Below are 25,925 nucleotides of genomic sequence, written 5' to 3' on the forward strand. Positions count from 1 at the left end.
TGCTACGAGGGCAAGTAATACAGCAGTCCTTTGTCAGTGCTTTAAAAAGGATTAGGTGGCTGGATAAAATGATAGAAGCACATGACTAAGTGACAGTTCATATGTTTAATTTGGAAATATAGAATTAAAAATTGAGAAATCAATGTGGCATTAGAAGAATAAACCATTTAAATAACTTTCAAACAAGAATATTCTTCAAGAAATAAAGGACAAAGCAAAACAGTTATTAAAGGAGGAAGCATTTGAAAACCATTCTAGAACCTTGTTAATAAACCATTTAAAAATGAAGCATTTGATATAAAGTAAATTATCAAATAAAACAAAGAGTTTACATTTGAATACTCAGGAGCGCTAATTATAGGGTTTCTTCATAATATAGGCTCAACCTTTAATTCCTGCGGAGAGCATTATAAAGCCTCAGTATATTAACAACTCCCAGTCAATTAACATGCGTTTTGTTATACAAAGGCTTGACTATGTTAACTTATCCAGTCTTCTGTAATTTAGGTCAATTGCTTTATTGGCTAATGCTGCTACTTCTACGTTTACAGTAAAACCAACACTACTTACACCAATATAGGCTTTCCAGATATCCTAGGATGTCTTAGCACTTCTGACATTGTCTCTTTTGTCTCTTCCATTCTTTCTTCATCACTGGAATCCACAACAAATATTACCCCATAGGACTCAGCATAGTAATTCTTCCAGATTCCCCTAATTCTTTTTCCGCCTCCCAAGTCAAAGATGGTGACTTCGAACTTTCCTTGTCTAAGGTCAATTTTGGAAAATCCAACAGTAGGAGCTACATCTTCAGGATACTCTGTTTCAAATGATATTAAAAATAATTAATAACAATTTAACTTCACAACTTAAATGACATATAAACTATTATACTTTAGTAGAATGAAATGGAATGTTTATTATTTCCTTACAGAATAAGCATTACTGGTTTGGGAGAAGAGTGGATACTATAAAAATACCCAACTAGAATGTATACTCTGTACAGATAGGTATTTCTTTTTCTGTTTTGTTTGTTTGCTTTTATTAATATGATGCCTACCATATAAGAGGTACTTAATAAGTATCTCTAAATTAATAAATGAACTTTGCCTTTAAAACTATTTACTGTCCAAGTTACAAAAAAAAAAATTTCTAACCAGTCAACACCACAGGCATCCCCAGAAACCATAATAAGCTCTGTGGAATTATACAGTAAATCTGAACCTTCAGAGGGCAGTTTAAAAGAACCAAAGAATGGCAGAAGCTATGAAGAGTAGGAGCATTTTTTTTAATTAACTGAATTCAAGCTATAATTGGCATAAAAAGCCTTGTGAGGGCAGTTTACAAATATAAAGAATAGATTTCATTATTTCTACAGGAACATGTTTTGGATGTCCTTGTAAATTTATAATTTACGATAATTTTTTTTTTACTTCTGTATATGACTACACAGAGAAGGTACAGGGTGTACAATACATGCTTATAAATGCCAAGGAGTAGTAAAGACAATAAGAGATTAAAAAGATCACTAAAGTTCAAGAAAGACTTGAGCTAGAAGCTGGGACTTAGGCCTTAAAATTAGTTATAATTTAGACAGAAAAGTGATCGAAGTAACAGAAACAGCAAAGGAAAGAAGTACAAACAAGCTTAACACTCTGATTGGATCAAACCCTTAAGACCGTGAATGCAGACTGAAGACAGTTCTAAAGATAAGAGAATTGAAAACCACAGAAGGTATTTCAGCAGACCAATGATATAATTAAGGTAACTAAAGCTGTGCTTTATTAAGATTTATCTTTGTGAAAGATTATAACTGAATGGAAATGTGAGTGATAGCCAGAGAGATTATGAAAGAGTAATCAAATTTGGTGTTTCAATGGTTATGGAGAAGAGTTTAAATTTCATGTCTCTCTTCTACTCTCTCTCCACCACTGGAATCCACAACTATGACTCCACTGGACTTTGTTTACAGCTGCACAGCCACAAACTACATGAGATGTTTTATATTGAAATCAATCAAAATTAAATAAAATTTAAAATTCTGTTCTTCAGCCATATTAACTACATTTTAAGTGCTCAAAAGCTATATGTGGCTAGTTGCCCACCTTACTGGACAGAACCAATATAGAATGTTTCCATCACTGCAAAAAGCTGTAATGAATAACATTGGTTTCGAGGGTCTTATCCCACATTCAAAATGTGCTATTACAAAGACAAATTTGAAAGGCTTTTGCTGCTAGGCTTAGGCATGACTAAGAAATAGACTTGCAATGTACTACTCCCTTTCACCAAGCATTTTAGGGCACACTACACAGCTTCCAAGAAACTTAACAAAGACATTACAAGTCACACTGTTTTAAACTTTATTTATTGTTCAGTTACAGCTGTACTGCCTTTTTCCCCATTGCTCTCCCTGTGAGTCCTCTATTCGTGTTCCTTGGCTTGACCCTTCCCCTTCTGTCTCCCATTATCCCCCTTCCCCTCTCCCCTCTGGTCACTGTCAGTCTGTTCTTAGTTTTACAAGAATGTGACTTGAGCAAAATAGAACAAGTCACATTTTTCTAAGACTTCCTTATCTAGGAGAAACAGGCAAGTTCTGAGAGCAGTATAAGCAGCATGATATTAAAAAAATAGGATTATACCAGACATTTAAAAATGTGAATCTAGTCCAGGCCAGAACTGACTTCTACAATTAAAACAGGCAGCTGTCTTTGAATGTGATTAAGAGATATCCTCGGGACATTATCGGTGAAAATAAATACACTGGGGATAATGGAACTAAAATGCACTGAACACCTACTCAGTACCAGGATTTTGTTAGGCATTATGATGTACAGATAAGTAAGATAGGGTTGAGATCCCATACACCAAGGGACAGGATTATCAAGGGGAACCGTGTAAAAACCAATGAATTCTAGAAAAAGTCTGGAGAGGATAGTGTGAAGGGGATATGGACTGCATGTCTATGCCCCCACAAAACTCTTACGTCAGACCTGTCTCCCAATGTGATGGTATTGAAGGTGGAGCCTTCAGGAGGCATGTAATTAGATTTAGGTGAAGTCCTGAGGGTGAAACCCTTACAATGCCCTTATAAGAGACCCAAGAAAGCTTGTTTCCTCTTTCTTTCCTCTCCCTGAGGACACAGTGAGAAGATGAATGTTAGTAAACCAGGAAGCGGGAATCACAAAGAATGACCATGTTAGCACCATGACTGCAGATGTACAGTGTCTAAAACCACAAGAAATAACTGTTGTTAAACCACCCAGTCTGTGGCATTCTGTTATAGCAGCCCAAATGGAGACAGAAGGCATTCAATAGGAAAAAGGGAAAGAGGAGGGAGGGGTGAGTTATGGCCTAGAAAGGCTTCAGAAAGGCCTGGGAAAGGAAATGGCAGTGAACTCTTAAAAGCTAAAAAATTATAACAAAGGGAGAAGATCATTCTAGGCAGGGAAGCAATGTAAACACAGATAAAATGATGGCAATATTCCCAGGAAACATATTAGGATTAAGCAAATTTTTTCAAGGTTACATGGTAGGCAGAGCCAGAAGTCAAATCCAGGTTTTCAAGATTTTAAAAGCTTGTTTCTTTGGATACATGAAACACCCTACCCCACTTCTCTTATTCTTTCCTCTGATTCCTACTTGCCATTCTGTGTTTCAATACACAAGACAAATATTCAGGTTACAATCTTCCCCTAAATCCATCTCTGATGAGTCAGTCTTTCTTAAGTCTGGTATCACTCACACCCTCTATCACAAATTCTGTCTTCTTGCTGGTCTTCACAATAGCCTATACCTTCCCAAGAGATGGGACCTGCCCTTGTAATCTCAGCACTCAGCACAAAGCATAGAGTGGCTCAATTTCACAACACCAGACTGCAAAGATACCTAAAGCTGCTGTCTGTGTGTCCCTTCTTCCTTTTTCCTTCTGCATATCTACCCATCCATCCATGCTTGTGATCATTTATTGAGAGACCATTCTATGTAGATCAGGCATCACACAAGAACCAGAGGTACAGAGACTATGGTGCCCAACCCTAAGGATTTCAGTAAAGTACATGTATTAAGGCAATAACTAGAAAGTCCAATATACAATGAATAACTATTTATTGAATATCTGCTATATGCTGTTCATTGTGTAAGGTCTTAGATATACAAAGATTAATAACAGTAAGATCCATCTTCTGATCTTAAAGAGCTATTCATAAGAGGAAAAAAAGAGGAAACATCTACTGGGTTGGAAAAAAGTCTGTATGTTCTCTTCTATAAAATAAAAGATAAAGCCCTGGCTGGTATAGCTCAGTGGATTGAGCATGGGCCTGTGAAGCAAACGGTCACCAGTTTGATTCCCAGTCACGGCACATGCCTGGGTTGCAGGCCAGGTCCCCAGTAGGGGACACATGAGAGACAACCACACATTGATGTTTTTCTCCTACTCTTTTTCCTTCCCTTCCCCTCTTTGTAAAAAATAAATAAGTAAAATATTAAAAGTAAATAAAAGATACATTTTTCATTTTCACCAATAACTTTATCGATTTGGATATTTTGAGTATGTCGTCTATCTCACACTTGGTGTGATGCTGACTGTTCTTACGTAATGTCTCAATTTCATCTCTATCAACTTTCACTGGTCTACCCAATTGTGGAGCATCATTCAGCGAGAAATCTCCACCATGAAACTTCGCAAACCACTTTTGACACATTTGATCTGTCCCAACACCTTCCCCAAACAGTGCACAAATCTTTTTTTGTACTTCATCTGTGTTTTTAGCTTTCTTGAAATAATAAAACTTAATATGCTGAAAATATTGTGCATTTTCTTCCATCTTCAGTATTAAAATGGCCACACAAAAATATAGCATTTTGATTTTTTAAAAAAATGCACACTGATATGACAGCTGCCACAATATAATCTAACAAAATTATTTAGAATGAAGTTAAAGACAACTAAACACTACTAGTACTATCTTACCAAAAAAAAAAAAACAAAGGAACTTTCTGGCCAACCCAATATAAAGCATTTAACTACAATATAATAAAGATGTGTTAATTTCCAACAATGCTAGGGACCAATTTACACAAAGAATTTTCCCACTTAAAATACTAATAGTTCTTTAGGACTTTTAGAAAATAGCATTGGATAGTCAGAGAATCCTAGATTATTTTAGCTGAGCACAGGGCTAAACAGGATAAAGACTACATTCCCTAAGTCTCTATGGCAGTTGGGTGTGGCTGTGAGAGCAGGTTCTAGGTAGTGTGCTAGTGGTATACTGTGAAATATTTAATCAGGTCAGGAGAACTATGACATGCAGTGTTTGTCAATTTCCATGGTATAAATATTCTCACTATGGCCGATTTCAAACTACTAACACGAGGTACCTGAACACAGAGTTGGAAAAGAGATGTGCATATTTAGCTCTTGCTAACTGATATAACACAATAAGCACAAGTAGGAGCCAGATCCAGAACACCACTGATTCTAGTAAATGGCAGGTGAGCTGAATGGCAGGTGCTGGCTGCTGGTCACACATTAAAGGAAAGAATGGCATCCCCTTGCCCTTTATCTCTTCCTTCCAGTCAAAATGCAGTATAGTCATGAGCCACACTGCACTCACTGGTAGGCAAGGGAGAACTCAGAATGGCAAAGCAAATAGGAGAAGGAACTTGAGTGCCTAATACCATGGAGATGCTATGCCACCCTGGACTAGTCTTCCTGCATTGCTATGAGAGAAATAAACATTTATTTTGTTAAACTGCTGTTATTTTACTTCTCTGTTACAACATCCAAACCTATATCCAATTAGTGCAATATAAACTTCTATTTTGCTAAGTTGCTGTTATTCTACTTCTGTAACAACAAAATCTGTAATTAATACAATCATTTTGACAGATATGAAGAAAGGCTGAAAGTTAATCTCTAAGATAGGGAAAGCACTCTTAGATTAGGAAGCCACTGTAACAATATAGATGAGAGACAGTGCTGGTCTGGATTTAGGCAATGGCAATACAGTTAAGAGGAAGGAGATATATCTCAAAAGACAAGCAAATATCAAAACAAAAAAAAGAGAGAAAGAACCAGAAATAAGCTGAAGAAAAGAAGCCATGCATAAAATGTTTAAAGAATACTGACTGCTACACTTAAGGCACAGTCTGAGCTGGGACACCAAAATGAATAAAACTGAAATGAAGAACAAAAACAGAGCCAGAAAGAAGCTCAAAGTTGAAGGCAGTTTTAACTATTTGTTCATTTGATACCTTGAGCATTTTCTAATCTCAGATGACACTGATCGATATATGGAGGTGGAAATCAAAAGGGGAACTTAATGGAGAGAGAATATTCTAAGTACACAAAACAAATCACATGATCTGATTACCAGATTTTTAGGGTCTGCACCCCTGAATGTAAGGCTTTGAAGGAATGGAAGAAGGGAAGATGTTTAGATAACGCAGTCATGGCCTATAAGCCATATCTGGCTGTCCACTTGTTTTTACGTTGCTCTCCAGCTAAGAATGTGTTTTAAATTTAATAACACACCAAATAAAGTTTTATTGGAACATACCCATGCTCATTTGTTTACATACTGTCTATGGATGTTTTCATACTACTATATCAGAGTTGTATAGTTGGGAAAGAGACCATATGATCCTTGAAGTCTAAAATATTTACTATCTGGCTCTTTACAGAAGTTTGCCAACCTGGGTTTACATGACAGTGAGTGCTCTAGGAGCATATAGCCTGAAGGTACCAAAAAGGCATTAGAGGAATGCCACAAGCAATAATATGTTATTTACACCTAATGTTTACATAGTAAAATTTAGGGCGACAAAATGTTTTTCTCCAACAAAGTTTTGCAAATTGTTTTCTTTAATAAACTTCCACAAATAAAAGCCTCCTCCTATCTGTATGCATATCTTCTTGAAAGTCCATTTTTAGAAACAAATATAAGTTAGGTATCCTCCCAATTCATACCCTTTAGGTGCCTGGATGGTTCTACTTCTCCTGGGTACACAAAAATACTCTCTAGCACAGTTATTTCTATACTGTAGTACAAAGCATTAAATTAACACTACAGAACTACATCCAATGAACTGAAATATAAATGACATAAAACCCTTTAATAACACAGGCCCTATCTTTAATGTAACTCTAAAAATTACATATCAAAAAAAATCAAAAGATACAGACAGCTGTGCTGGCTAACTATATTTCTATCTCCCTTTTATTTAGGTGTAGCCTTGACACTAAATTCTGAAGAAGAAAATAGAAGTAGGAGATGGGTGTCCTTATAAACAGAGGCATGTACCTTTTTTTTTTTTACTTTTCCCTTCCTAAGGGCTAGAAGACAGCTGTGATTCCTATTAGCTGATAAAAACCTCAAAAAACCTCTTTGCATTTATTCAAATTTGACATATGATAGGGAGCTGGTATTATGCAGCCAGAGTCTATTCACCATTAGTCACAGTATAGTGAAAATATAAATTAATGGAACGCACACTAGCTTTACTCAATGCGTATGTGACAAAGCTGTTTAAATAAATACATAATTCAGAATAATTTAATAATAAATACTTTCAGCTTACCTCCTTGGATTCCCTTTGCTGTTGCCGTTTTACCAGCATTATCAAGTCCCACCATCACAAGGGTCACCTTTCTTAAAATAATAAAAATATAAAAATCACTGAGTTAATTCAATATTGGGGAAAAATAAAGCAAATACATACATTCATTCAAGCAACATTTAGGAGCAGGTACTGTACAAGACAATCTGCTAGATACAGGTAAAATGATCAATATGCATATCTAAAAAGCAAAATTCATGAAGAATACCTTTAAAGTGTCATCCTTTTGTTCTCTAAGCAAAAAAAAAAAAAGGAAATTCTGTAACAGATAATTGAAAGAATAAGGGAAAGAAAAAACTGAGAGAGGTAGATGGATTTTAACAAATGTGTTATGTATAANAGATACAGGTAAAATGATCAATATGCATATATCTAAAAAGCAAAATTCATGAAGAATACCTTTAAAGTGTCATCCTTTTGTTCTCTAAGCAAAAAAAAAAAAGGAAATTCTGTAACAGATAATTGAAAGAATAAGGGAAAGAAAAAACTGAGAGAGGTAGATGGATTTTAACAAATGTGTTATGTATAATGGTTGAAGAATAAATTTTCATTTCTCCCTAAGACCAGGCACAAGATAAGGGTGTCCACTTTCATTACTCCTATTCAACATAGTATTGAAAGTTATAGCCATAGCTATAAGAAAAACAAACAAACAAACAAAGAAATAAAAGGCATCCAAATTGGAAGGAGGACATCTCCTTCCTCTGTAAAGCTGTTTGCAGATGACATGGTAGTGTACATAGAAAACCCTATAGACTCTACCCAAAAACTACCTGACCAAATAAGGGAATTTGGCAAAATAGGACACAAAGTCAATATTCAGAAATCAAAAGCTTTTTTGTACACCAACTGTGAAATATCAGAAACTAGAGAAAAAATCCCATGTACTATAGCAACAAGAAAAATAAAATACCTAAGAATAAATGTAACCAAGGAGGTAAAAGACCTATACTCAGAAAACTACAAAACACTGAAAAAAGAAATTAAGGAAGACACAAACTGAAAGCACATACCATGTTCATGGATTGGAAGAATGAACATCATCAAAATGTCCATACTACCCAAACTAATTTATAGATTCAATACAATCCCTATCAATATATGAATGACATATTTCACAGATACGGAACAAACATTTCAAAAATTGATGTGGAACTGTAAATGACTCCAAACAACCTCAGCAATCTTGAGAAGGAAGAACGAAGTAGGAGGTATCACAACACCTGATGTCAAACTACAAGGCAAATGTAATCAAAACAGGCTGGTACTGGCATAAGAACAGGCGCATAGACCAAGAGAACAGAATAGAGAGCCCGAAAATAAACCCATGCCAATATGGTCACTTAATATTTGATAAAGGGGGCAGGAACATAAAATGGAGTAAAAACAGCCTCTTCTATAAATAGTGTTGAGAGATCTGGACAAGTACATGCAAAAAAAAAAATGGAACTAGACCACCAACTTACACCATACAGACCACCAAAATAAGTTCTTTACCCACATGGATAAAAGACTTAAATATAAGTCATGACACCATTGAAAGTCCTAGAGGAAAACATAGGCAGGAAAATTTCAGATATCCCACGTAGCAATATTTTCACCAATACGCCCTCTAGGGCAAGGAATATAAAAAGAATAAACAAAAAGGATAACATCAAACTAAAAAGCTTCTGCACAGCTATAGAAAGCATCAACAAAATGCAAAGGAAATTAACCATATGAGAAAACATATTTGCCAATGATACCTCACACAAAGGTGTGATCTCCAAAATATATAAAAAACTTACATGACTCCACACCAGGAAGACAAACAACCCAATTAAAAAATGGGCAAAGGACCTGAACTGACACTTCTCCAAGGAGGACATACAAGCCCATAGACACATGAAGAAATGTTCAACATCACTAGCCATTACAGAGATGCAAATTAAAACCACAATGAGATACTACTTCACACCAGTCAGAATAGACATCATTAATAAATCAACAAATCACAAGTGCTGGCAAGGCTGTGTGCAGAAAAGGGAACTTTGGTATATTGTTGGTAGGAATGCAAACTGATGTAGCCACTGTGGAAAACAGTACAGAATTTCCTCAAAAAATTAAAGGTAGAACTGCCTTTTGATATAGTGATCCCACTGCTGGCACTATACTTTAAGAACTTTGAATCACCAATTCAGAAGAACCCAGGCATCCCAATGTTCATAGCAGTATTATTTATAATGGCCAAGTGCTAAAAATAGCCTAAGTGCTCAGAAGTAAATGAGTGGATCAAAAAACTGTGGTACATTTATGCAATGGAATACTACACAGAAGAAAGAAAGAAGGAAAAGAACTCCTACCCTTCACGACAGCATGGATGGATCTGGAGAGCATTATGTTAAGTGAAATAGGCCAGGCGGTGAAAGACAAATACCATAAGATCTCACCTGTAAGTGGAACCTAATTAACAAAATAAACAAATGAGCAAAATAGAACCAGAGACCTGGAAATAAAGAACAAACTGACAGTGACCAGAGGGGAGGGGAGAGGGGTATAAATGTGGGAAAGAAGGGGAATGGGCAAGCAAAGGAGCACGGAGGGAGGACTCATGGGCATGGACAAGAGATGACTGACCGTGAGAGTGGTGGGAACAGGGTAGGTGAGAGAAATGGGGGAAAAGGCAGAACAACTGTAACTGAACAACAATAAAGTAAATTTTCTAGTTAATTGAATTATAAGGATTACTAGAAATCTGTTTTTTGTGAAATTATGTAAGAAAAGAAATATTGTTATATTCTAGGTACTACTTATGTGCTCAATTCTGTTTTTAGATATGTGTAACACCTTACTAAATATATATCTTAAATATAGTATAAAAACATGATTATTAATGCTACTATATTTTGAAAGAAGACTATAATTATAAAGCTTAAAATGCTTCTCATAATACAGCTAAACTTCACAGAGTCAAAAAAATACAGTCTAGTTCAATTTTACAACTGAAAAAACATAAACCCAGAAACAGGAGACATAAGGCAATGAGTAGGTTATAAAGAACCATCTGGCCAGCACTGTTCGAGGCATTATGGATGAGACAAGATAAATTCACAGGGCCTACCAAGCCCTGTGGAGGAAGAGGGATGGCAAGGCCACTCTCTCAAGGAGAGAGCTCACCGACCCTTGCCTTGAGGAGCTTTTATTGGCTTTCTAACAGCATACATCAAAGAAGGTTTTCATTCATTATACTTAGGTTTCCTTTAGGTAATTATTTTTTATAGAGAGCAACAGAAAGGAAGTTACTGATTACTTCTTACAGATTAGCAAGGAAAAATGTTGCAAATACAAGGGAACGATAAGAATACTTGGTCTGGTTACACTTCAGTTCTTGGGGAATTAGCACAGACTTCAGGGAGTTACTTTAAAGATAGGCAGTAAGCATTTTCTGCCTGAACTCAGGGTAAGGGAGTTTTAGAAAGAGCAAGTCACAAAGCAGCCTAGGTACAATGCAGGCCTGATTTCCCACAGGAGAACCGATTCGTGGGTTTGGGTCTTGCAGGCCACAACATGCCCACTGGGTTTTTCAATAGGGCTGAGCTACAATTGCCATTGCCAGGCAGATTGGTTCCCTACAGAGGCAGTCCAGCTATGAGTTGCAAGATGAGGAAGAACAAACTCACAAAATTTTGCAAAAATAAAACTGGTCACTTGTTAAACAAACAATTACTGACCATCTTCTAAGCACCAGACACTAGTATTTTAGGTATGAGATACACTTGTTTATTAAAATAAGCAAAACAATGGAAAACAAACTCTTCCCTTAGTAAACTTACATTTTAGTGGCAGAAAACAATAACTATAAATATAAGAAATAAGTAAATTATAAGTTATATAGTACTTTAGAAGGCATTAAGTACTATAGGGAAAAGAAGAGAGCAATGTAAAGGGCAGCAGTAGTGGGGATAAGAAATGGGTTGTAGTTTTACGTAGGGTGATCAGGGTATGCCTGATTGAGAGGTAATGTCTGAGGAAGACCTTGAAGGAGGGAGTTAGTCATGCCAACATATGGGGCAACATAACAGCCGGGGCAAAGGCACTAAGGTGGGAGCATGCTTGAATGTTGCAGTATCAACATTCTTGAGGAAGCCACTGTGGTAAAACCCAGTAAGAAAGGGACAAGGAAAGACTGGAGATCAGAAACATCTAAGACAAGATCATGTAGGTCCTTGCAGGGACATGGTGAGAACTTTGGCTTCTGTGAGTGAAATTAATTTACTCTCCATGTTAATTCCCTTTGTTATTCAGAAGGCTGCTTCTTTTTTAAATGTTTCAACCATTCCTACCCACAATGGCAAATGGAAGCATGTCTATGCTTGAGTCAGTGAAGAATAAATTAAATTACAATTAACATCCACATACCTCATTCCCAGTCAGTCAGTGGTGAGGGCAGTGAGAATGCCCAAGAGATCAACAGCCAACTCTGAATTTAAGGAGCTGAGGTAGTATATAGGCACCTCTATCCATGTGGGAAAATTTACCTGCCTTATCAACTTTGAAAAATGAGTTTACTTCTTTAGAGTGTAATTTATTATTTTGTTTGAAGGACTCATAACTACCAAATATCAAGCAATAAGATTTAAGCACAAAATAACTTCCTAAACAAAATGCAGTACATGACTATACTAAAAAGATAAATATTGTAGTATCTTAAATAATATTTTAGAAAAATAAAGATGCTAGATATGCAATGAATTAAACTCAAATTGCAATAAAGCTAATTCAATTGCTCTTTCATCATTTATAATCCAGTTCAAGATCTGCAGTGCTTCTAACATCACCATTAACTAAAACAATTACTTTTGGGAACAAATCACTGTTTTCTGATTGTTTGCACCCTTTATGCTATAAATATTGATTAAGAACCTATTATATAGTAGCAAACAAACATCCACAATCCCTTGCCCTCATAAACCTTGCAGGGGCCACACTAGAAGAGGAGCTGTCTTGGGCTACACATTAAAGACATTGTGACACATGATCACAAAAACATCCCATAATGTTTCAAGTAAATTTATGATTTTGTGTTGGGCTGCATTCATAGCCATCCTGGGACACCTGCAGGACCATGTGCTGCATGTTGGACTCCCCTGCTTAGAGCCTAGCAAGAAAATAAGAATTGGAGAGGAAATTGTGTGTGATGACTGGTGTAAAGGGAAAGCACAGGCGGCTGCAGGAAGAGATAACAGGCAACTGTGCCTGTTCTAGAAGTCAAGGAAACCCACACTACGAATATGCCGCACTGGTCAGCAGTTCCTACCAACATCATAAAACCTTTCTCTATTCCTTCTGAGACAAAAAATCTTACATATGCATTTTCAAGGAAAACAGCCCCTCACTGTCTCACAAGGATAGTGTCTTATGTTCCCCCCAACCCCCCATTCTTGTCAATATTTCAGTTAAAAGAAAAACTCCCAAAGTATTACCATTATGCATGGCTCTTGAAGCTAGCTACCAAGGACTTTAGCTTCTACCTTAAAATTTTTCTATTTTTTTAAAGATTTTATTTATTTACTTTTAGAGGGGAAGGGAAGGAGAGACGGAGAGAAATATCAATGTATGGTTGCCTCTCGTGAGTCCGCCGCTGGGAACTGGCCTGCAACCAAGGCATGTGCCCTGACTGGGAATCGAACTGCGATCGTGTGGTTTGCAGGCCCGTGCTCAATCCACTGAGCTACACCAGCCAGGGCAAAATTTTTCCATTTTTAATAGGATATTAGATTCAAAAATTTTTTAAAACCCTTTTTCATGAAAATCACTTAAGAAAATTATAATCATGCTGAGACTAGCACAAAATAAGCCTCTCTGGATTTCTACTTTTACTTTGATTAACCTTGCAAGTAATTAATGTTTAGATCATTAAGCAATATACTTGAAAACATGGCTTTAGTTAAATATTTAAGGGAAATAAAGCCTTAATGAATAAACATAACATTAGCATACAAATAAAATCACAGTGTGAGTTCCTGCAATGCCGAATAAAACATTAAATTTATACCTTAATAATGGAATGTGTTTAAAAGGTTAACGTTTATCTTCTGCTCAAAATTCCATGCAACTCTTTAAATACTAAAGATCTACAATCTAACACATGTTAAAAGGTACATCTCATTTTAGTTTCGTAAACCATCCCTGATGGGAAACATTTGGCTGTGGCGCTCTACGACCACCTCTGAGATTAAAGACTGTCTGTATCTTTCAATCTCATGATTACTGATCAAATACATCAGCCCTTCAACTGAAAAAATAATATATGGTATTCTTAGGTTTGTAGTATCTGGAAAAGTTGACCAGTAATAGATCAATCATTTAGTCATTTGGTCAGACAGTAGTAATTCAAGAAAAAGTACATTAGGCATTAGGCACTGTGGACACAAAGTGCCTGAGGTACATCTTCTATGCCAGAGAGCTCGTCCTCTAATGAGAGTAACTAAAATGTAAATGAATATTAGAAGATTGTGATAAATAAGTTTAAAATGCTCATTTATATACACAAGATGCTAAAGAAAAACAGAGCAAGAACACAGGACTTTATCTAGCCTAGAGATATAAGAGAAGGTCCGGGAAGCTTCTTACACAAGATGATTTCTCAGCTAAGTTCTTAAAGTGGAGAAGTTTGCTAAGCAAGGGAAAGGTGAAAACAGAAAAAGGAGGAAGAGATTCCAGACTGAGAACACTGCCTAAAAAGACACCACAGCAAGGAGGTGAGAAGGGGCAGGGTGTTGAGTTACTAACCCCAGGGGTTAAGACCACAGTTCAGTACAGCAACCTTACAGCAACCTTCCTTTTCCAAAAGGAAAACATGCTGTTAGATTCACACATAATCATCAGAAGTCAATACAACCATGTATTGAGTCTAAAGGGAGCCTGATGTATTTCTACTTAAGACACCTGTATCATCAAATAGTAAATAATCTGACCTTTCCAGAAGTTGAAAATGACCGCTTACTTCTGATCTTTAATTACATACTAAACAATAAGGGCTGGTATGAAAAGAACTCTGGTATTGTAAAATGTACAGTATATTTGTACTAGTAGTAAGTAACATAACAAGAATTGTAGGCACTCATATAGCCACAAACCTGGTATTAGACCTGTGTTCAAGTCCCAGATATGCCATTTCCAAGCTAAATGACCTGGGACATATTATTTAATTTATCAGAATTTCACTAGTAAAATGGGATAACAACAATATTCACCCCAAAATTAAAGACAATACAAATAAGGTGCACAATGCCTGTGGCATACAGTAAGTGCTCAACCAACAGCTATTCTCGTTACAGCATCAAATTCAAGACCACGAGATGAGACCAGAGAGACAGACAGGGACCAGGTACTACAGGAGGATTAATGGATTTAATGCTGCACATGTTGACAGGGTGCTTGTCTCACACTGAAGCCTGAAGCTGGAGGAGCAATCCGGACTGGGTTTATGCGACATATCCCCGGTAGCTGAAACTATGAGACAGATAAAAGAGCTCAGGGAGAGCAGAGGAGGGAAAGGAGACGGTGGACATGGGACCATGGAACTCTGAGAATTTTTGAAGAAACCCTTAAAACTGTGGTCACAAAGAAATGAGAAGACCAAAAAAAAAAAAAAAAGGCAGCACTGGAACAGCTTCCAGAAGAGTTAAAAAGTGAACTGTATCAAATACAACAGTTTTGTAAAACAAAAGTAGCTTTTTGGTGATTGCCCCAAACTAAGTATCTCAGAAATAAATACTCAGCTTTCCCCACACCCTGCAAATAACTAATGCTTTGCATTTACATGGCATGTCTTGACACTTCAAAGCTATTTCACTCTGTCATTTGTCTTCATGCTATTTCTCCAAGTAGAGCAGGTACAACTTACCCAAGATTAAGGTGCTAATAAGAAGTTAGTCAACAGCAGCTTCCATGGAAAGTTTAACTACAGTGGTTTATAAAAGCAATAATAACTATTATTATTTTAAAGGCTAACTGGAACCACTTTGTCTACCCTAAATTTATATATGAATATATTTATTCCTATCATATAGCTATACACACACAGATTATATATCAGGTATCCAGGTAGTCTGGTTCACTTTCAGCAAGATAACTTGTAATTCTTTCACCAGACTTAAGCCTATCACAATCATAACCTAGTTCCTGCACCTAATAGGAGGTACATCACCTAGTGATAGGTATATTAACTAAAGTCATGAATTGCATGCTGTTAATAAAAGCTACTTGTGATGTTGATGAAAATCAAACCACGGAATTTTTCTGCTTAAAATCCTGAAATAGAATCAAGTCCGAACTCTGCAGCCTATTCTGCCACTCACCAGCAGGCTGTAAGGCCAGGGACCCCCCAGTCCCTCCTGACCATCTGTGCCACCACAATAAACAATCTAACTCTGCTGTGCAGCTCGTCAGTAGTCAGTTTCTCTTCATGAACTCTGTAGCCCCACGATCAAATGTACTGGGCACACATTAGCCAACTGTACTGAATGAAACAACATAAATAAAATTTCTGATTCCTATTTGCTCGGTACATACTAAGTAAAATTAAAATAAATAACTTTAAGTTAAAAAATACTGTACAGAACTTAATTCGTAAAAATCTTTACATCAATTAACAGTTCAATATTTGAGAATGTAATGAAAATCACCCATCTTCTAATATCAAAATAGCTAATTTTAAAAAAAAGTTTACATACTCATGGTTCCAGGTTAACAGTTAGCAGTGTTAATCTCAATTAAGAGTGGGAAATATTTTTAAAAATGAAGCAATTTTGAGTAAAAAAAAAAGTGAAAAGTAGGGATTAAGAGAACACCAAAGGCCTGGCTTATATATTTTACCTCATGGTACCTTTTTTATATAAAAGATTTAGAAATTAGTACCCAGAAATATAAGCAACAAAATGTTGGCAGCATGAACTTAGAAAACATTTGAATTTTGAATCTTTTCTGAATGACATTATTGCAAGCATTTGAACACCTACACTCTAAACCTCATCTTTTAAATAAGGAAGTCAACACTTCAAATGAGGTAATTACATAAAAGCTATTTCTAAAAAAATATTCAAGTCAAAATAAAATAGTTCACAAAAAACACTGAAAAAATTTGACACATCAAAACTGATATTAACTAAAATACTTAAAACTACATGGAGCAAGTTTTAATTTTAAAAGTAACATAAATATATGAAAGGGGACTTCAAAACACTGTTTAATAATAAACAGTTAGGGAGTGAAAAAACTACCACAAAAAAGTTACAATAAAAAAATTACCAAAAAAATTATGCTCTGGTTTTACTGTAATTTCAGATTGTACAGTACAGGATAATACTATACCAAAATCACTATCTAAATTTATGGAGTACTACAAATAGTAAGAGTACCAAATTTGGGATTATTTGCTAGTTTTTAAGTCTTGATCAAGTAAAATTTTTAGGGACAGTTGTTCATTTCTAAAATATTAAGTGGAAGCCCTGGCTGGTGTAGCTCAGTGGATTGAGTGCGGGCCTTCGAACCACAGGATTGCGGTTCTATTCCCAGTCAGGGCACATGCCTGGGTTGCAGGCCAGTTCAGGTTCCCGGCGGGGGACGCATAAGAGGCAACCAACCATACATTGATATTTCTCTTTCTCTTTCTTTCTCTTTCTTTCTTTCTTTCTCTCTCTCTCTCTCTCCCCCCCCTTCCCTTCCTCTCTAAGATAAATAAATAAAATCTAAAAAAAATAATAAAAAAATAAAATATAAAGTGGTAGAATCAGGATATCTCAAGATCCCTAATTAACCTAAAATTCTAAAATTCTTACCCCTGAGTTAACAAGAAGCTGTAGGGGGATAAAAACAAATGTAAAATATTCTAGTTCTGCATACAGCACATCAGATAACCCTTGCTAATCTGTATGCACAGCTTAATTAAGAAATTAAGAACACAGCAATTTCTATATATGGTATAGATTTATAGGTACATTTATTTAGACCAAGAAAGATGGCTATTAAAGTGCTGTTTCCCCACTGGCAAAAAATCACAGCAGAGATGACATCCCACATCAGAGTATGCTTCGTCACACACCACACTGATCAACGCACACTGCTTACTGGGGCATCTGAGGCTCTTCCTTTGGACTTGGCCACAGTGGACAAGAATTTACTAACAAATTTGAAATAAAGCTTTGCTAGTCTGAAATATGACATCAAAAAACAGGTGGGCAAGGAACTGGTAATTTCAGCAGGTATGTAACTGTGGGGAGGAATGGGAGGAGATGGATACAATGTAAGGAATTTGAAGGACTTATTGTCTATCTCTTTGGGGAAAAAAACCCAAAATGTCACAAGATTAATATTTACAAAACCTGGGTGGTAAGCATATGAGTACTTATATTTTTCTTTTCGGTTAAATAATGGTAAAAATTTTGTATTGTTTTAAATAATTACAGAATTCTCATTGCCAAAATTTAGTTATATTAATGTAAATTTTCTGCTTTTCTTAATTCCTGAAACTAGTCTCATAATGATCTTAGGGAGGTAAATTTCTTCAAGATCCAGATAAAATTAAACCCCTTACAAAATCACGCTATCAATTCCTGATAAAAAATATTGAAAATCACCTTCCAACTCCTGCATATTCTATCATACTTAATATGCACTATTTCATCAACTAGATATTTGGTATGAAAAGTAGGAGTTCAGAGTATGTGGATGGCAATATGGAAGGGTGGGGACCTGCTTACAGGTATTTACTGGTTGAGTAGTGATGAACTTTCAAAATATTATGCTGAGAGAGTGATATAGTTGAGTAAAAAATTTTAAAGGTGTATGATTTCAAAAGCCACCACTTTACTGGCTCTTGAAATCAAAATTTAAAAACATAATAGAAGGCAAACATTTTCAACACATACAATAGACTACAGAAACTCTTGCTACATTAAACACTTAAGATCTCTTCTAGAAAATTCACTGAGAAAATGTACCTACCCCAAAAGAAAAACATCAAAAAGAATCACTGGAATATCCCCAAAGAATACAGATATCTACCCCTGGCCTGGTAGCTCAGTTGGTTAGCACTTCTTCCCCATATGCTAAGGTTGTGGGTTCAATCCCCGGTCAGGGCACATACAAGAATCAACTAATGTATACATAAATAAATGGAACGACAAATGGATGTTTCCCTCTCTTTCTCTAAAAAATCAATAAATAAATTTTATACATGCTCCCCAAACTATTAGTGCTCTCCAAACTAATATTTAACCATTTGATTAAACATTTTAAATACTAAATATGTAATAACAGGAATGAGTAAATCCACTTTGATGAATCTATGCAACACACTACTCTGTTGCTATTAAAAAGTTGAAGAAAAATACAAAATGATGTAAATAGATGTGAATTATACATTCAAGCAAAAAATTAAAAAGAAGCTGTGAAACAGCATTATTATCTCACATTATTTTAAAACTTAAATGTATGTAAGAGATTCTACACTAAAATACTATAAGCAGTAACCTCTGGGGGTGTGAGATTACGGGAAACAAATTTGCCACTTTTTGCTTATTCAGGTCTTCAATGTCCTACAATAAATATGCATTACCCTTAAATAGCAATAAACATAAATTACTTTTAAATGTTTTAAAAATAACAACAGCTCTTGTGTACAGGATATCTTGGAGGATTAGTCAAAGAGCTGAGTAAACATTTCATTACAATTCATGGATAAGCAGAGACAAACATAAGGCGCAAGGCAAATACAATGAGAGAGTAAAGAATGTAGCTGGAATTCAAAGACAGTTTCCTGAAGAATCTCCCAGTTGAGATTTGAAGCATGATTAGAAATAGTTAAAGAAGAAAAAGGCATTTTGGGAGAAAAGGAGGAACTAGAGAACTTAAAGTACCCCAAATTTGGCATGACAAGAGGAAAAAGAATGATTTATGAAGAAGAGTCTATGTAGCCAGGTTCAGGTCAAATCATGAGTAATAAATCATTATTCATGAGTAATGAGTAAGTTGTAAGTAATAAATTTAGATGCTATCTTGAAGGCAATTACGAAAGACTGAAAATTTTAAATCTGTTGTATCCTAAGAAGACCATAGACAGGCGTGTGGAGTATTAATGAAAAGGGAACAGTGGAAAGTGTCAGAGACCTGGGAATGGAGTATTAGGCAGAGCAGTGGGTATGGACGGGCTGAAAGAGTTAAGATGTAAAATGGTAAAAAGCAGGCAGAAACCAATGCTTGAAGAAAACCGAGGACAAATGGGTGTCCAGGATTACTCTTGGCTTCTGATTTGGGTAAGAGGAAGGCAGAAGCAATCAAGCATGGAAATGAGAGGATTTAAGCTCATTTTGGATATGCTGGGATTGAGGGTTCTGTGGCAACTGGGTATGTGTGTCTTCAAGTCTCAGATGAGTCTGTGTGCTAGAAACACGGACTTGGGAGCCCACGTTAAGGTGGCAGCTGAAGTCCTAATACAAGGTGATACTGACCACAAAGGGAGGATGTGCTGAAGAAGAGTTGAAGACAGGCCCTTGGGCAAACTTGGGAGTCAGAGGAAGAAAGGCTAACTGGCAAAAAGACACAGAAAAGGAAAATGGCAGAAAGGTAAAGATTTAAAAATTCAGGAAAAAGATATCAAATAAATTTCAAAAAATACAGCTGCCTTGAGTGTCAAATGATGCCAAGAGATTGAAAGAATCTATTTGTTTAATAACCAGGCCGCATCTGGTATAGTTAAGAACAACTGCATTGAAGGGTTTGGGCAGAAGTCTTCTAATGAAAGAAGTTAAGGAATGCATGAGAGAGGAGGAAGTTGAGAAGGTACCTATAATCTACTGCCACCTGTTAAATCTGGGTGAAGGGAAGGAGGAAAGGTAGTTAGTGGCGCAGGGAATGAGGGCTGTTTATTATGGTAGACTTGGAATAATGGCCTCCCAAAGAGGTCCACATCCCACCCCCGAACCTGTAAGTATGTTGCCATACGTAGCAAAAGAAATGTTGCCAACATGACTAAGGATCTGGAATGGGGAGTATATTTTAGAGTATCCAGGAAATCACAAGATGGCTCAAAAGGCAGAGACAAAAGATCAGAGGAGAAGACAGAATCCTGCTGTAACTGAAGATGGAGGAAAGGGGCCCTGGGCCAAGGAACACACACTGCCTCTTTCTTTGCTGGAAAAGGCAAAGAAAAACAGATTCTCCCACAGACCCTCCAGAAGGTATGCAACTTTGTTGACACATCTGAGGCTTCTAATGTCAAAACTGTAGGATAATAAATTTGTGTTCTCAGAAATCACAAAGTTAATCTAATTTGTTATAGCAGAAATAAAAAACATTTACATTTTTGTGGGGTTTTTTTCCTTTCAGGTAATGAAACCAAAAGTCCTTAAGACTTTCATTTAATTTAGTTTTAAATCCTAAGTCTAGAAATCATATTGCTCTCTATATATAATATATAACGCATATACCTCAGACTCAGTCTTTCCTCCAGATGATCAGTAACCCCCAAGGCAGCAGAAGACAGCAGCCCAGATAGGACTAATGACACCTAGTCTGGACCTCTGGAAGGCTAACAATAACACCTTGACCTCAATTATGTTTCAGTTCCTGAGCCCTAAGGTGGAACAACCATCTGGCTACTGCCCCATTGGACCAGACACAGAGATGCCAGAAAAGACCTCAGAGCTGTCCTCAAGACCTGAAGAGATGATTCATTACCCTTACCCCACCTCCAACCAATCAGTACAACCCCAAACCCCAACCCACAGTGACCTGTGATTTCGCTCTATAAAAGATGTAACCTACTCGCCATGCCATTGAGGAATTCAGGCTTTTGAGCATTAGCTTCCCGTTCTGGATGGCACCATTCATCAATAGTCTTTCTCCACTGCAATTCTCAGTGTCAAGTGTTTGACGCTGCTAACACCAAGTGGACGAATTCTTTCTGTTCTCTAACAGTAACAGGGCCTTGAGCATGTTTATGCACTAAAGAAAGAATAAAAGCGAACTCTGAGGACAAAACAGAAAGATTTTTTTAAATTTAGAAATAAAATTGAATATATTTTGTGATAAAAGTTTAGATTTATTCGTACATCCCAGAAGTTCTCTGATCTCTGACCAGATGCTGAACTGAAGTTCACTCAGAAGTGGGAAGAAATGAAATAAAGACTAAGAGTTAATCTTGGAAAACGAAAACGGACCCTTCTGCCACTAACAATGAAAGTATCAAATGAATTAAAGAGGGTAATTTACTAATCAGCACTTGTCTCCTAGGATCCTAGGTGTTATTTACTGAGTAAGTACTATGTGCAAAGCATCAAATATTTGCATAAATTTTCTTGCTCAAAATGCTGCAAAACAGAAATTGTCCACACTTGACAAACACAAAAAAATTGCCTAAGCTCCTAGGATTCAGATGCAAATCTATACACTATACTGATACAAATCCGAACACTATACTGAAAAATGGGGCAGACACCACCATACCAAGTGATCGAGGATACCACCACCAGTAATAAGACGTATCACACACCCCTTGATGTAAAGTAGTGAGGGGGATATCTCATCTGTGTGATATAATCTGCCGAATTAATCCAACACTATCTTATCAAATTACAAGAAACCATTAAACACATTAGGTATTCTATAAAACAAGTGACAAGGAGTTTTCAAAGTCTCAAGGTGATAAAAGACAAGAAAAGAGTGAAGAACAATTACAGATTGAGGGAGACCAAAGAGACATGACAAAGCAATGTGGAACCCTGGAATAGATCTTGGACAGGAAAAAAAGCATGTGGGGGGAGCATGTACTTTGGTACATTACGTGCTAAAACTGGTCAACTCAGAATAAACCCTATAATTTACTTAATAGTATTGTACCAAAGTTAATTTCTTAGCTCTGACTACTATATTATGGTCTCAAAATAAAGAAGTTTTTTAAAAAACCCACACTATATCACGCTGCTTGTATAAGAGCAAAACACTTACCTATGGGTGTAGCTATTAGTCTAGCCAAGAGTAATTTACACAGATTGAAAGCCTAGGTTCAGATTCCGACTGGTGGTTAGTAGCAGCATGTTGTCCCTGAATTCCCTGGCAGCCTGATCCTGACTCCTCACCTGGACTTGTGCCTTAACACTTCATCTCTAACTCCTGCCTTGTCCATATCACACATTCTGAATACTGCACCTAATCTCTGACCCCAGTTCTCTAGAATATGCTCAAGGGGAGAGCATCTAAATGAGCACTTTGGGGGTAGGTAAACCCCAAAAGTGCAGGACATATTAGATAAGTCAGCAAAGTAATGTTAGAACATAATGTATTAATAAACATCTCTTATACCCACATTTGCAAACATATCTTCGTAAAATATAAACATGAAGAAGAATCTCAATAAGGAGCAGCTTTATAAACAAAAATTTTAAAAATACAAAACAATAGATCATAAAAGCACAAAATTTGATATATACTTTTAATCAGTTTGCTCACCTCTCATTTATTCTAGTAACTGGAACCACTTGTGAACATTTTTTACATTAAGATGGTTACTGCTGAGGCTTGATTAAACTGCATACTACATTCTGAAAATATTTCTTTAGCCCTTGTTATAAACTTAGCATTTAACAATGATACTTAAAAGATGGGTGTAATCCAACTTGTTTTTAATTCCTTTGACAGTTAACTTTATCCAACACTGAGAGGTATTTACCAATGCTGACTATATTAGACCGTGATCTAGATCAGGGAGGTCAAATACAAATATACTGTAAACCAAATATGTAAGTTTAACGTTTCTAGTAACTGCATTTTTAAAAACTGAAAATATACGGTGAAATCCTGTTAATATTATATTTTATTTAATCCTATTATATGCAAAAGTCATTTCAACATGTAATCACCCTAAAAAAGACATTAGACATTTACTTATTTTCTTTTTTGCATAATAAACCTTCAAAATCCACTTTGTATTTTATATTTATAGCATCTCAATTTGGACTAGCCACATTACAAAGTTTACCAGTCACATGCAGCTGGTCACTTCTCTTCTGGACAACACAGATGTAGAAGCTACTTGGACATCAACACATTCTCCCTTCTCTGAACCCTGTCTTTTCTATAAACAACTACCTCCAAGATTACACTATACCTGCTATGAAAAACAAACTCAAAGAATGATGAGTTTAATTGAAAACTTTGGACTGAAAGCTTTTTTGGTGTTTTTAGTTAAATGGACTCAAGGCATTGCACCTTCTTTCAAAAAACAAAATACATTTTAAAAAGAAGAAATAGAAAAAAAAATTAAGGAACCATTTATTATGAACCTCAAATCTTAGTAGAGACTCTGTAATCACAGAACATAATTAAAACAAGTCTATACACCCAGGCACATGACACATTTTTGACTGTCAATCATATTACTTATATTTAAAACATTCATTCAATTGAGTTAATAAAGAGGAGATAATTTTAAGTTTCATTTAGAGAAAATTTCTTTTCCAAATATAGACATATTTTTTCCTTATAATATGTAAGTATAGCTTTTCAGATTTATTCTTTAACAGTTTGTTCATCCGACTGCAAACGCTGGGGGCAGGGCTGGGAATATAAGACAGAAAACTGTACTTGAACAAGAATTAAATAATAAATAAATAAATAAAATATTTACCTTTAAAAAAATAACTAAGAAATCTCCAACTCACGACAATTTACCTTTTGGCCTAATTCCTAAGTAGAACCCTAAGAAGTCAATATTATTTATAAAAACTAACACACTTAAGCTTTCTTTATAGAATGAGCCTCTCAATTATACAAAACATCATTTTCACTGACTTCTAGTACAGTGTCTGGCACATTATTATTTTCTCAATAAATATTTGTTGAGAAATGAATAAATATCTAGTACCGGGCACTGAAAATATATCCAGCATTTCAAAATAAAAAGTTAAGAATTGGGCTCTTTCGATTAAATGATTAACTAGGTTTCCTAAAGAAATTGTCGCTAAACTATTGTTAAGAAAACACTTTCCATCAGTTACTCGTATTTAATACAACACTCCTAAAGAATAGATATTAACACTCCTCATTTATTATATGAGGAAGGTGGGGCCAAAAAATTGTTGAAGTCATACACTATAATTATGAAGCAAAGGGGCCAGATTTCAAGCCCCAGTAAACAAACAAAACGTGTTTGTTTTGTTTGTTCAAACAAAACGTGTGTGGGGGGGGATGTGTGGATTTATGCAAACTATAACCCAGGCTTCTCTACTCAAAAACCTTTTTTTCATTACAAAAACTTCAGAGTAAAAATAAACAAGTTTCCAATTCCATACACACGTGTACAGAATCCACAACTCAAGAAATTTGAACACATTTAAATTATAACATTAATAAGCTCTGCTGATGAAGACTTAAATGCAAGTAGATAAAAAGGAAACATCCTCGTATCCTTCCCTCCGGGGACAAACCAAACTGGGAGTGAAAGCATCCCCCGCGGCCTGGGACTGGATGGACCGCGCACAGCAGAGGGGAGGCGGCTCCCCTCCCTGCTCCTCAGGACGCGTCCATCGGGATCTCCTAAAAGGCGCAGGACCAGCGGGCTCCAGCCTACCTGACGGGCTCCCGCCGCCGCTTGAGCCAGCTGCAGCAATTGGCCATCAGACTGAACATCCCAGGCCACTGCTCCTCCCTCCGCCTCCCATCCGAGCCCCGAGTTCGGGCCCCTAGTTGCCCCCGGGCCGAATCCCGAAGCCGCCGCGGTTAAGCCGAGAGGAAAGAACTAGAGGGAGGTGAGGACCGTCAGTCCGAGCACAAAGTTCGTATAATACCGCCAGCCCTCAAGCGGACATGGACTGCCCTACTAGCCTCCGAAAACCGAAGAAAGGTCGCCGATTCACAGAGAGAAGGAGGGTTAGCGGCGCCGACCAGAGAAAAGCCCCGCGTCGACGTGCTGACGTTCCTCCAAGGCGTGAAAGGCCCCTCCCAGGCTTGGAAGGTTCTTCCCAAGCACCGCCCATGCACTCCTCCAATCGTGGTTCGGCGGCCGACGTTCCGGGCCTCTGAGTGGCTGAAGGGGACTGGCTACACCACGTTTTTTGCTGGAGAGATTGGAGGGAGAAGGGGGAGGTGTCTAAAAGAAGGAGGTGGAGCTCCGGGAAAAGTGATTCTTGTTGCTAGGCAACAGGACAGTTTAGAGAGAAACTGAGGGATCCCCGAGAAATCTCTAGCGAGGTTTACCTGTACGGCCATCCAAAAGTGTGTTACCAGCCGAGGGTGCTGCTCCTCGTCTATGTCCAACCACAGCTGAG

At 36.7% G+C, this 25,925-nt stretch overlaps 1 protein-coding gene across 3 annotated transcripts in view; it reads right to left on the reverse strand.

Moving 5' to 3' along the window:
• The window catches only part of ARL13B (ARF like GTPase 13B), a 70,652-nt gene extending 45,061 nt beyond the window's left edge, over positions 1–25,591 (reverse strand). For 2 of the 3 annotated variants that reach the window (XM_037058997.1, XM_037058996.1), the window contains exons 1-3: positions 25,229–25,591; positions 7,582–7,652; positions 571–820 (exon numbers count right to left, since the gene is read on the reverse strand). In XM_037058997.1, the coding sequence (XP_036914892.1) occupies positions 571–820; positions 7,582–7,652; positions 25,229–25,287 (380 nt within the window). In that variant the 5' untranslated portion in view covers positions 25,288–25,591. Of the gene's footprint in view, positions 1–570; positions 821–7,581; positions 7,653–7,828; positions 7,851–25,228 lie in introns of those variants that run through there. The other variant, XM_037058998.1, reaches the window with a different exon arrangement.
• Between the last annotated feature and the right edge of the window lie 334 nt (positions 25,592–25,925).

Source organism: Sturnira hondurensis, unplaced genomic scaffold (genome assembly GCF_014824575.4).
Source record: "Sturnira hondurensis isolate 20B ecotype Veracruz unplaced genomic scaffold, ASM1482457v3 Scaffold0010428, whole genome shotgun sequence".
In the NCBI taxonomy this organism is placed as follows: domain Eukaryota; kingdom Metazoa; phylum Chordata; class Mammalia; order Chiroptera; family Phyllostomidae; genus Sturnira; species Sturnira hondurensis.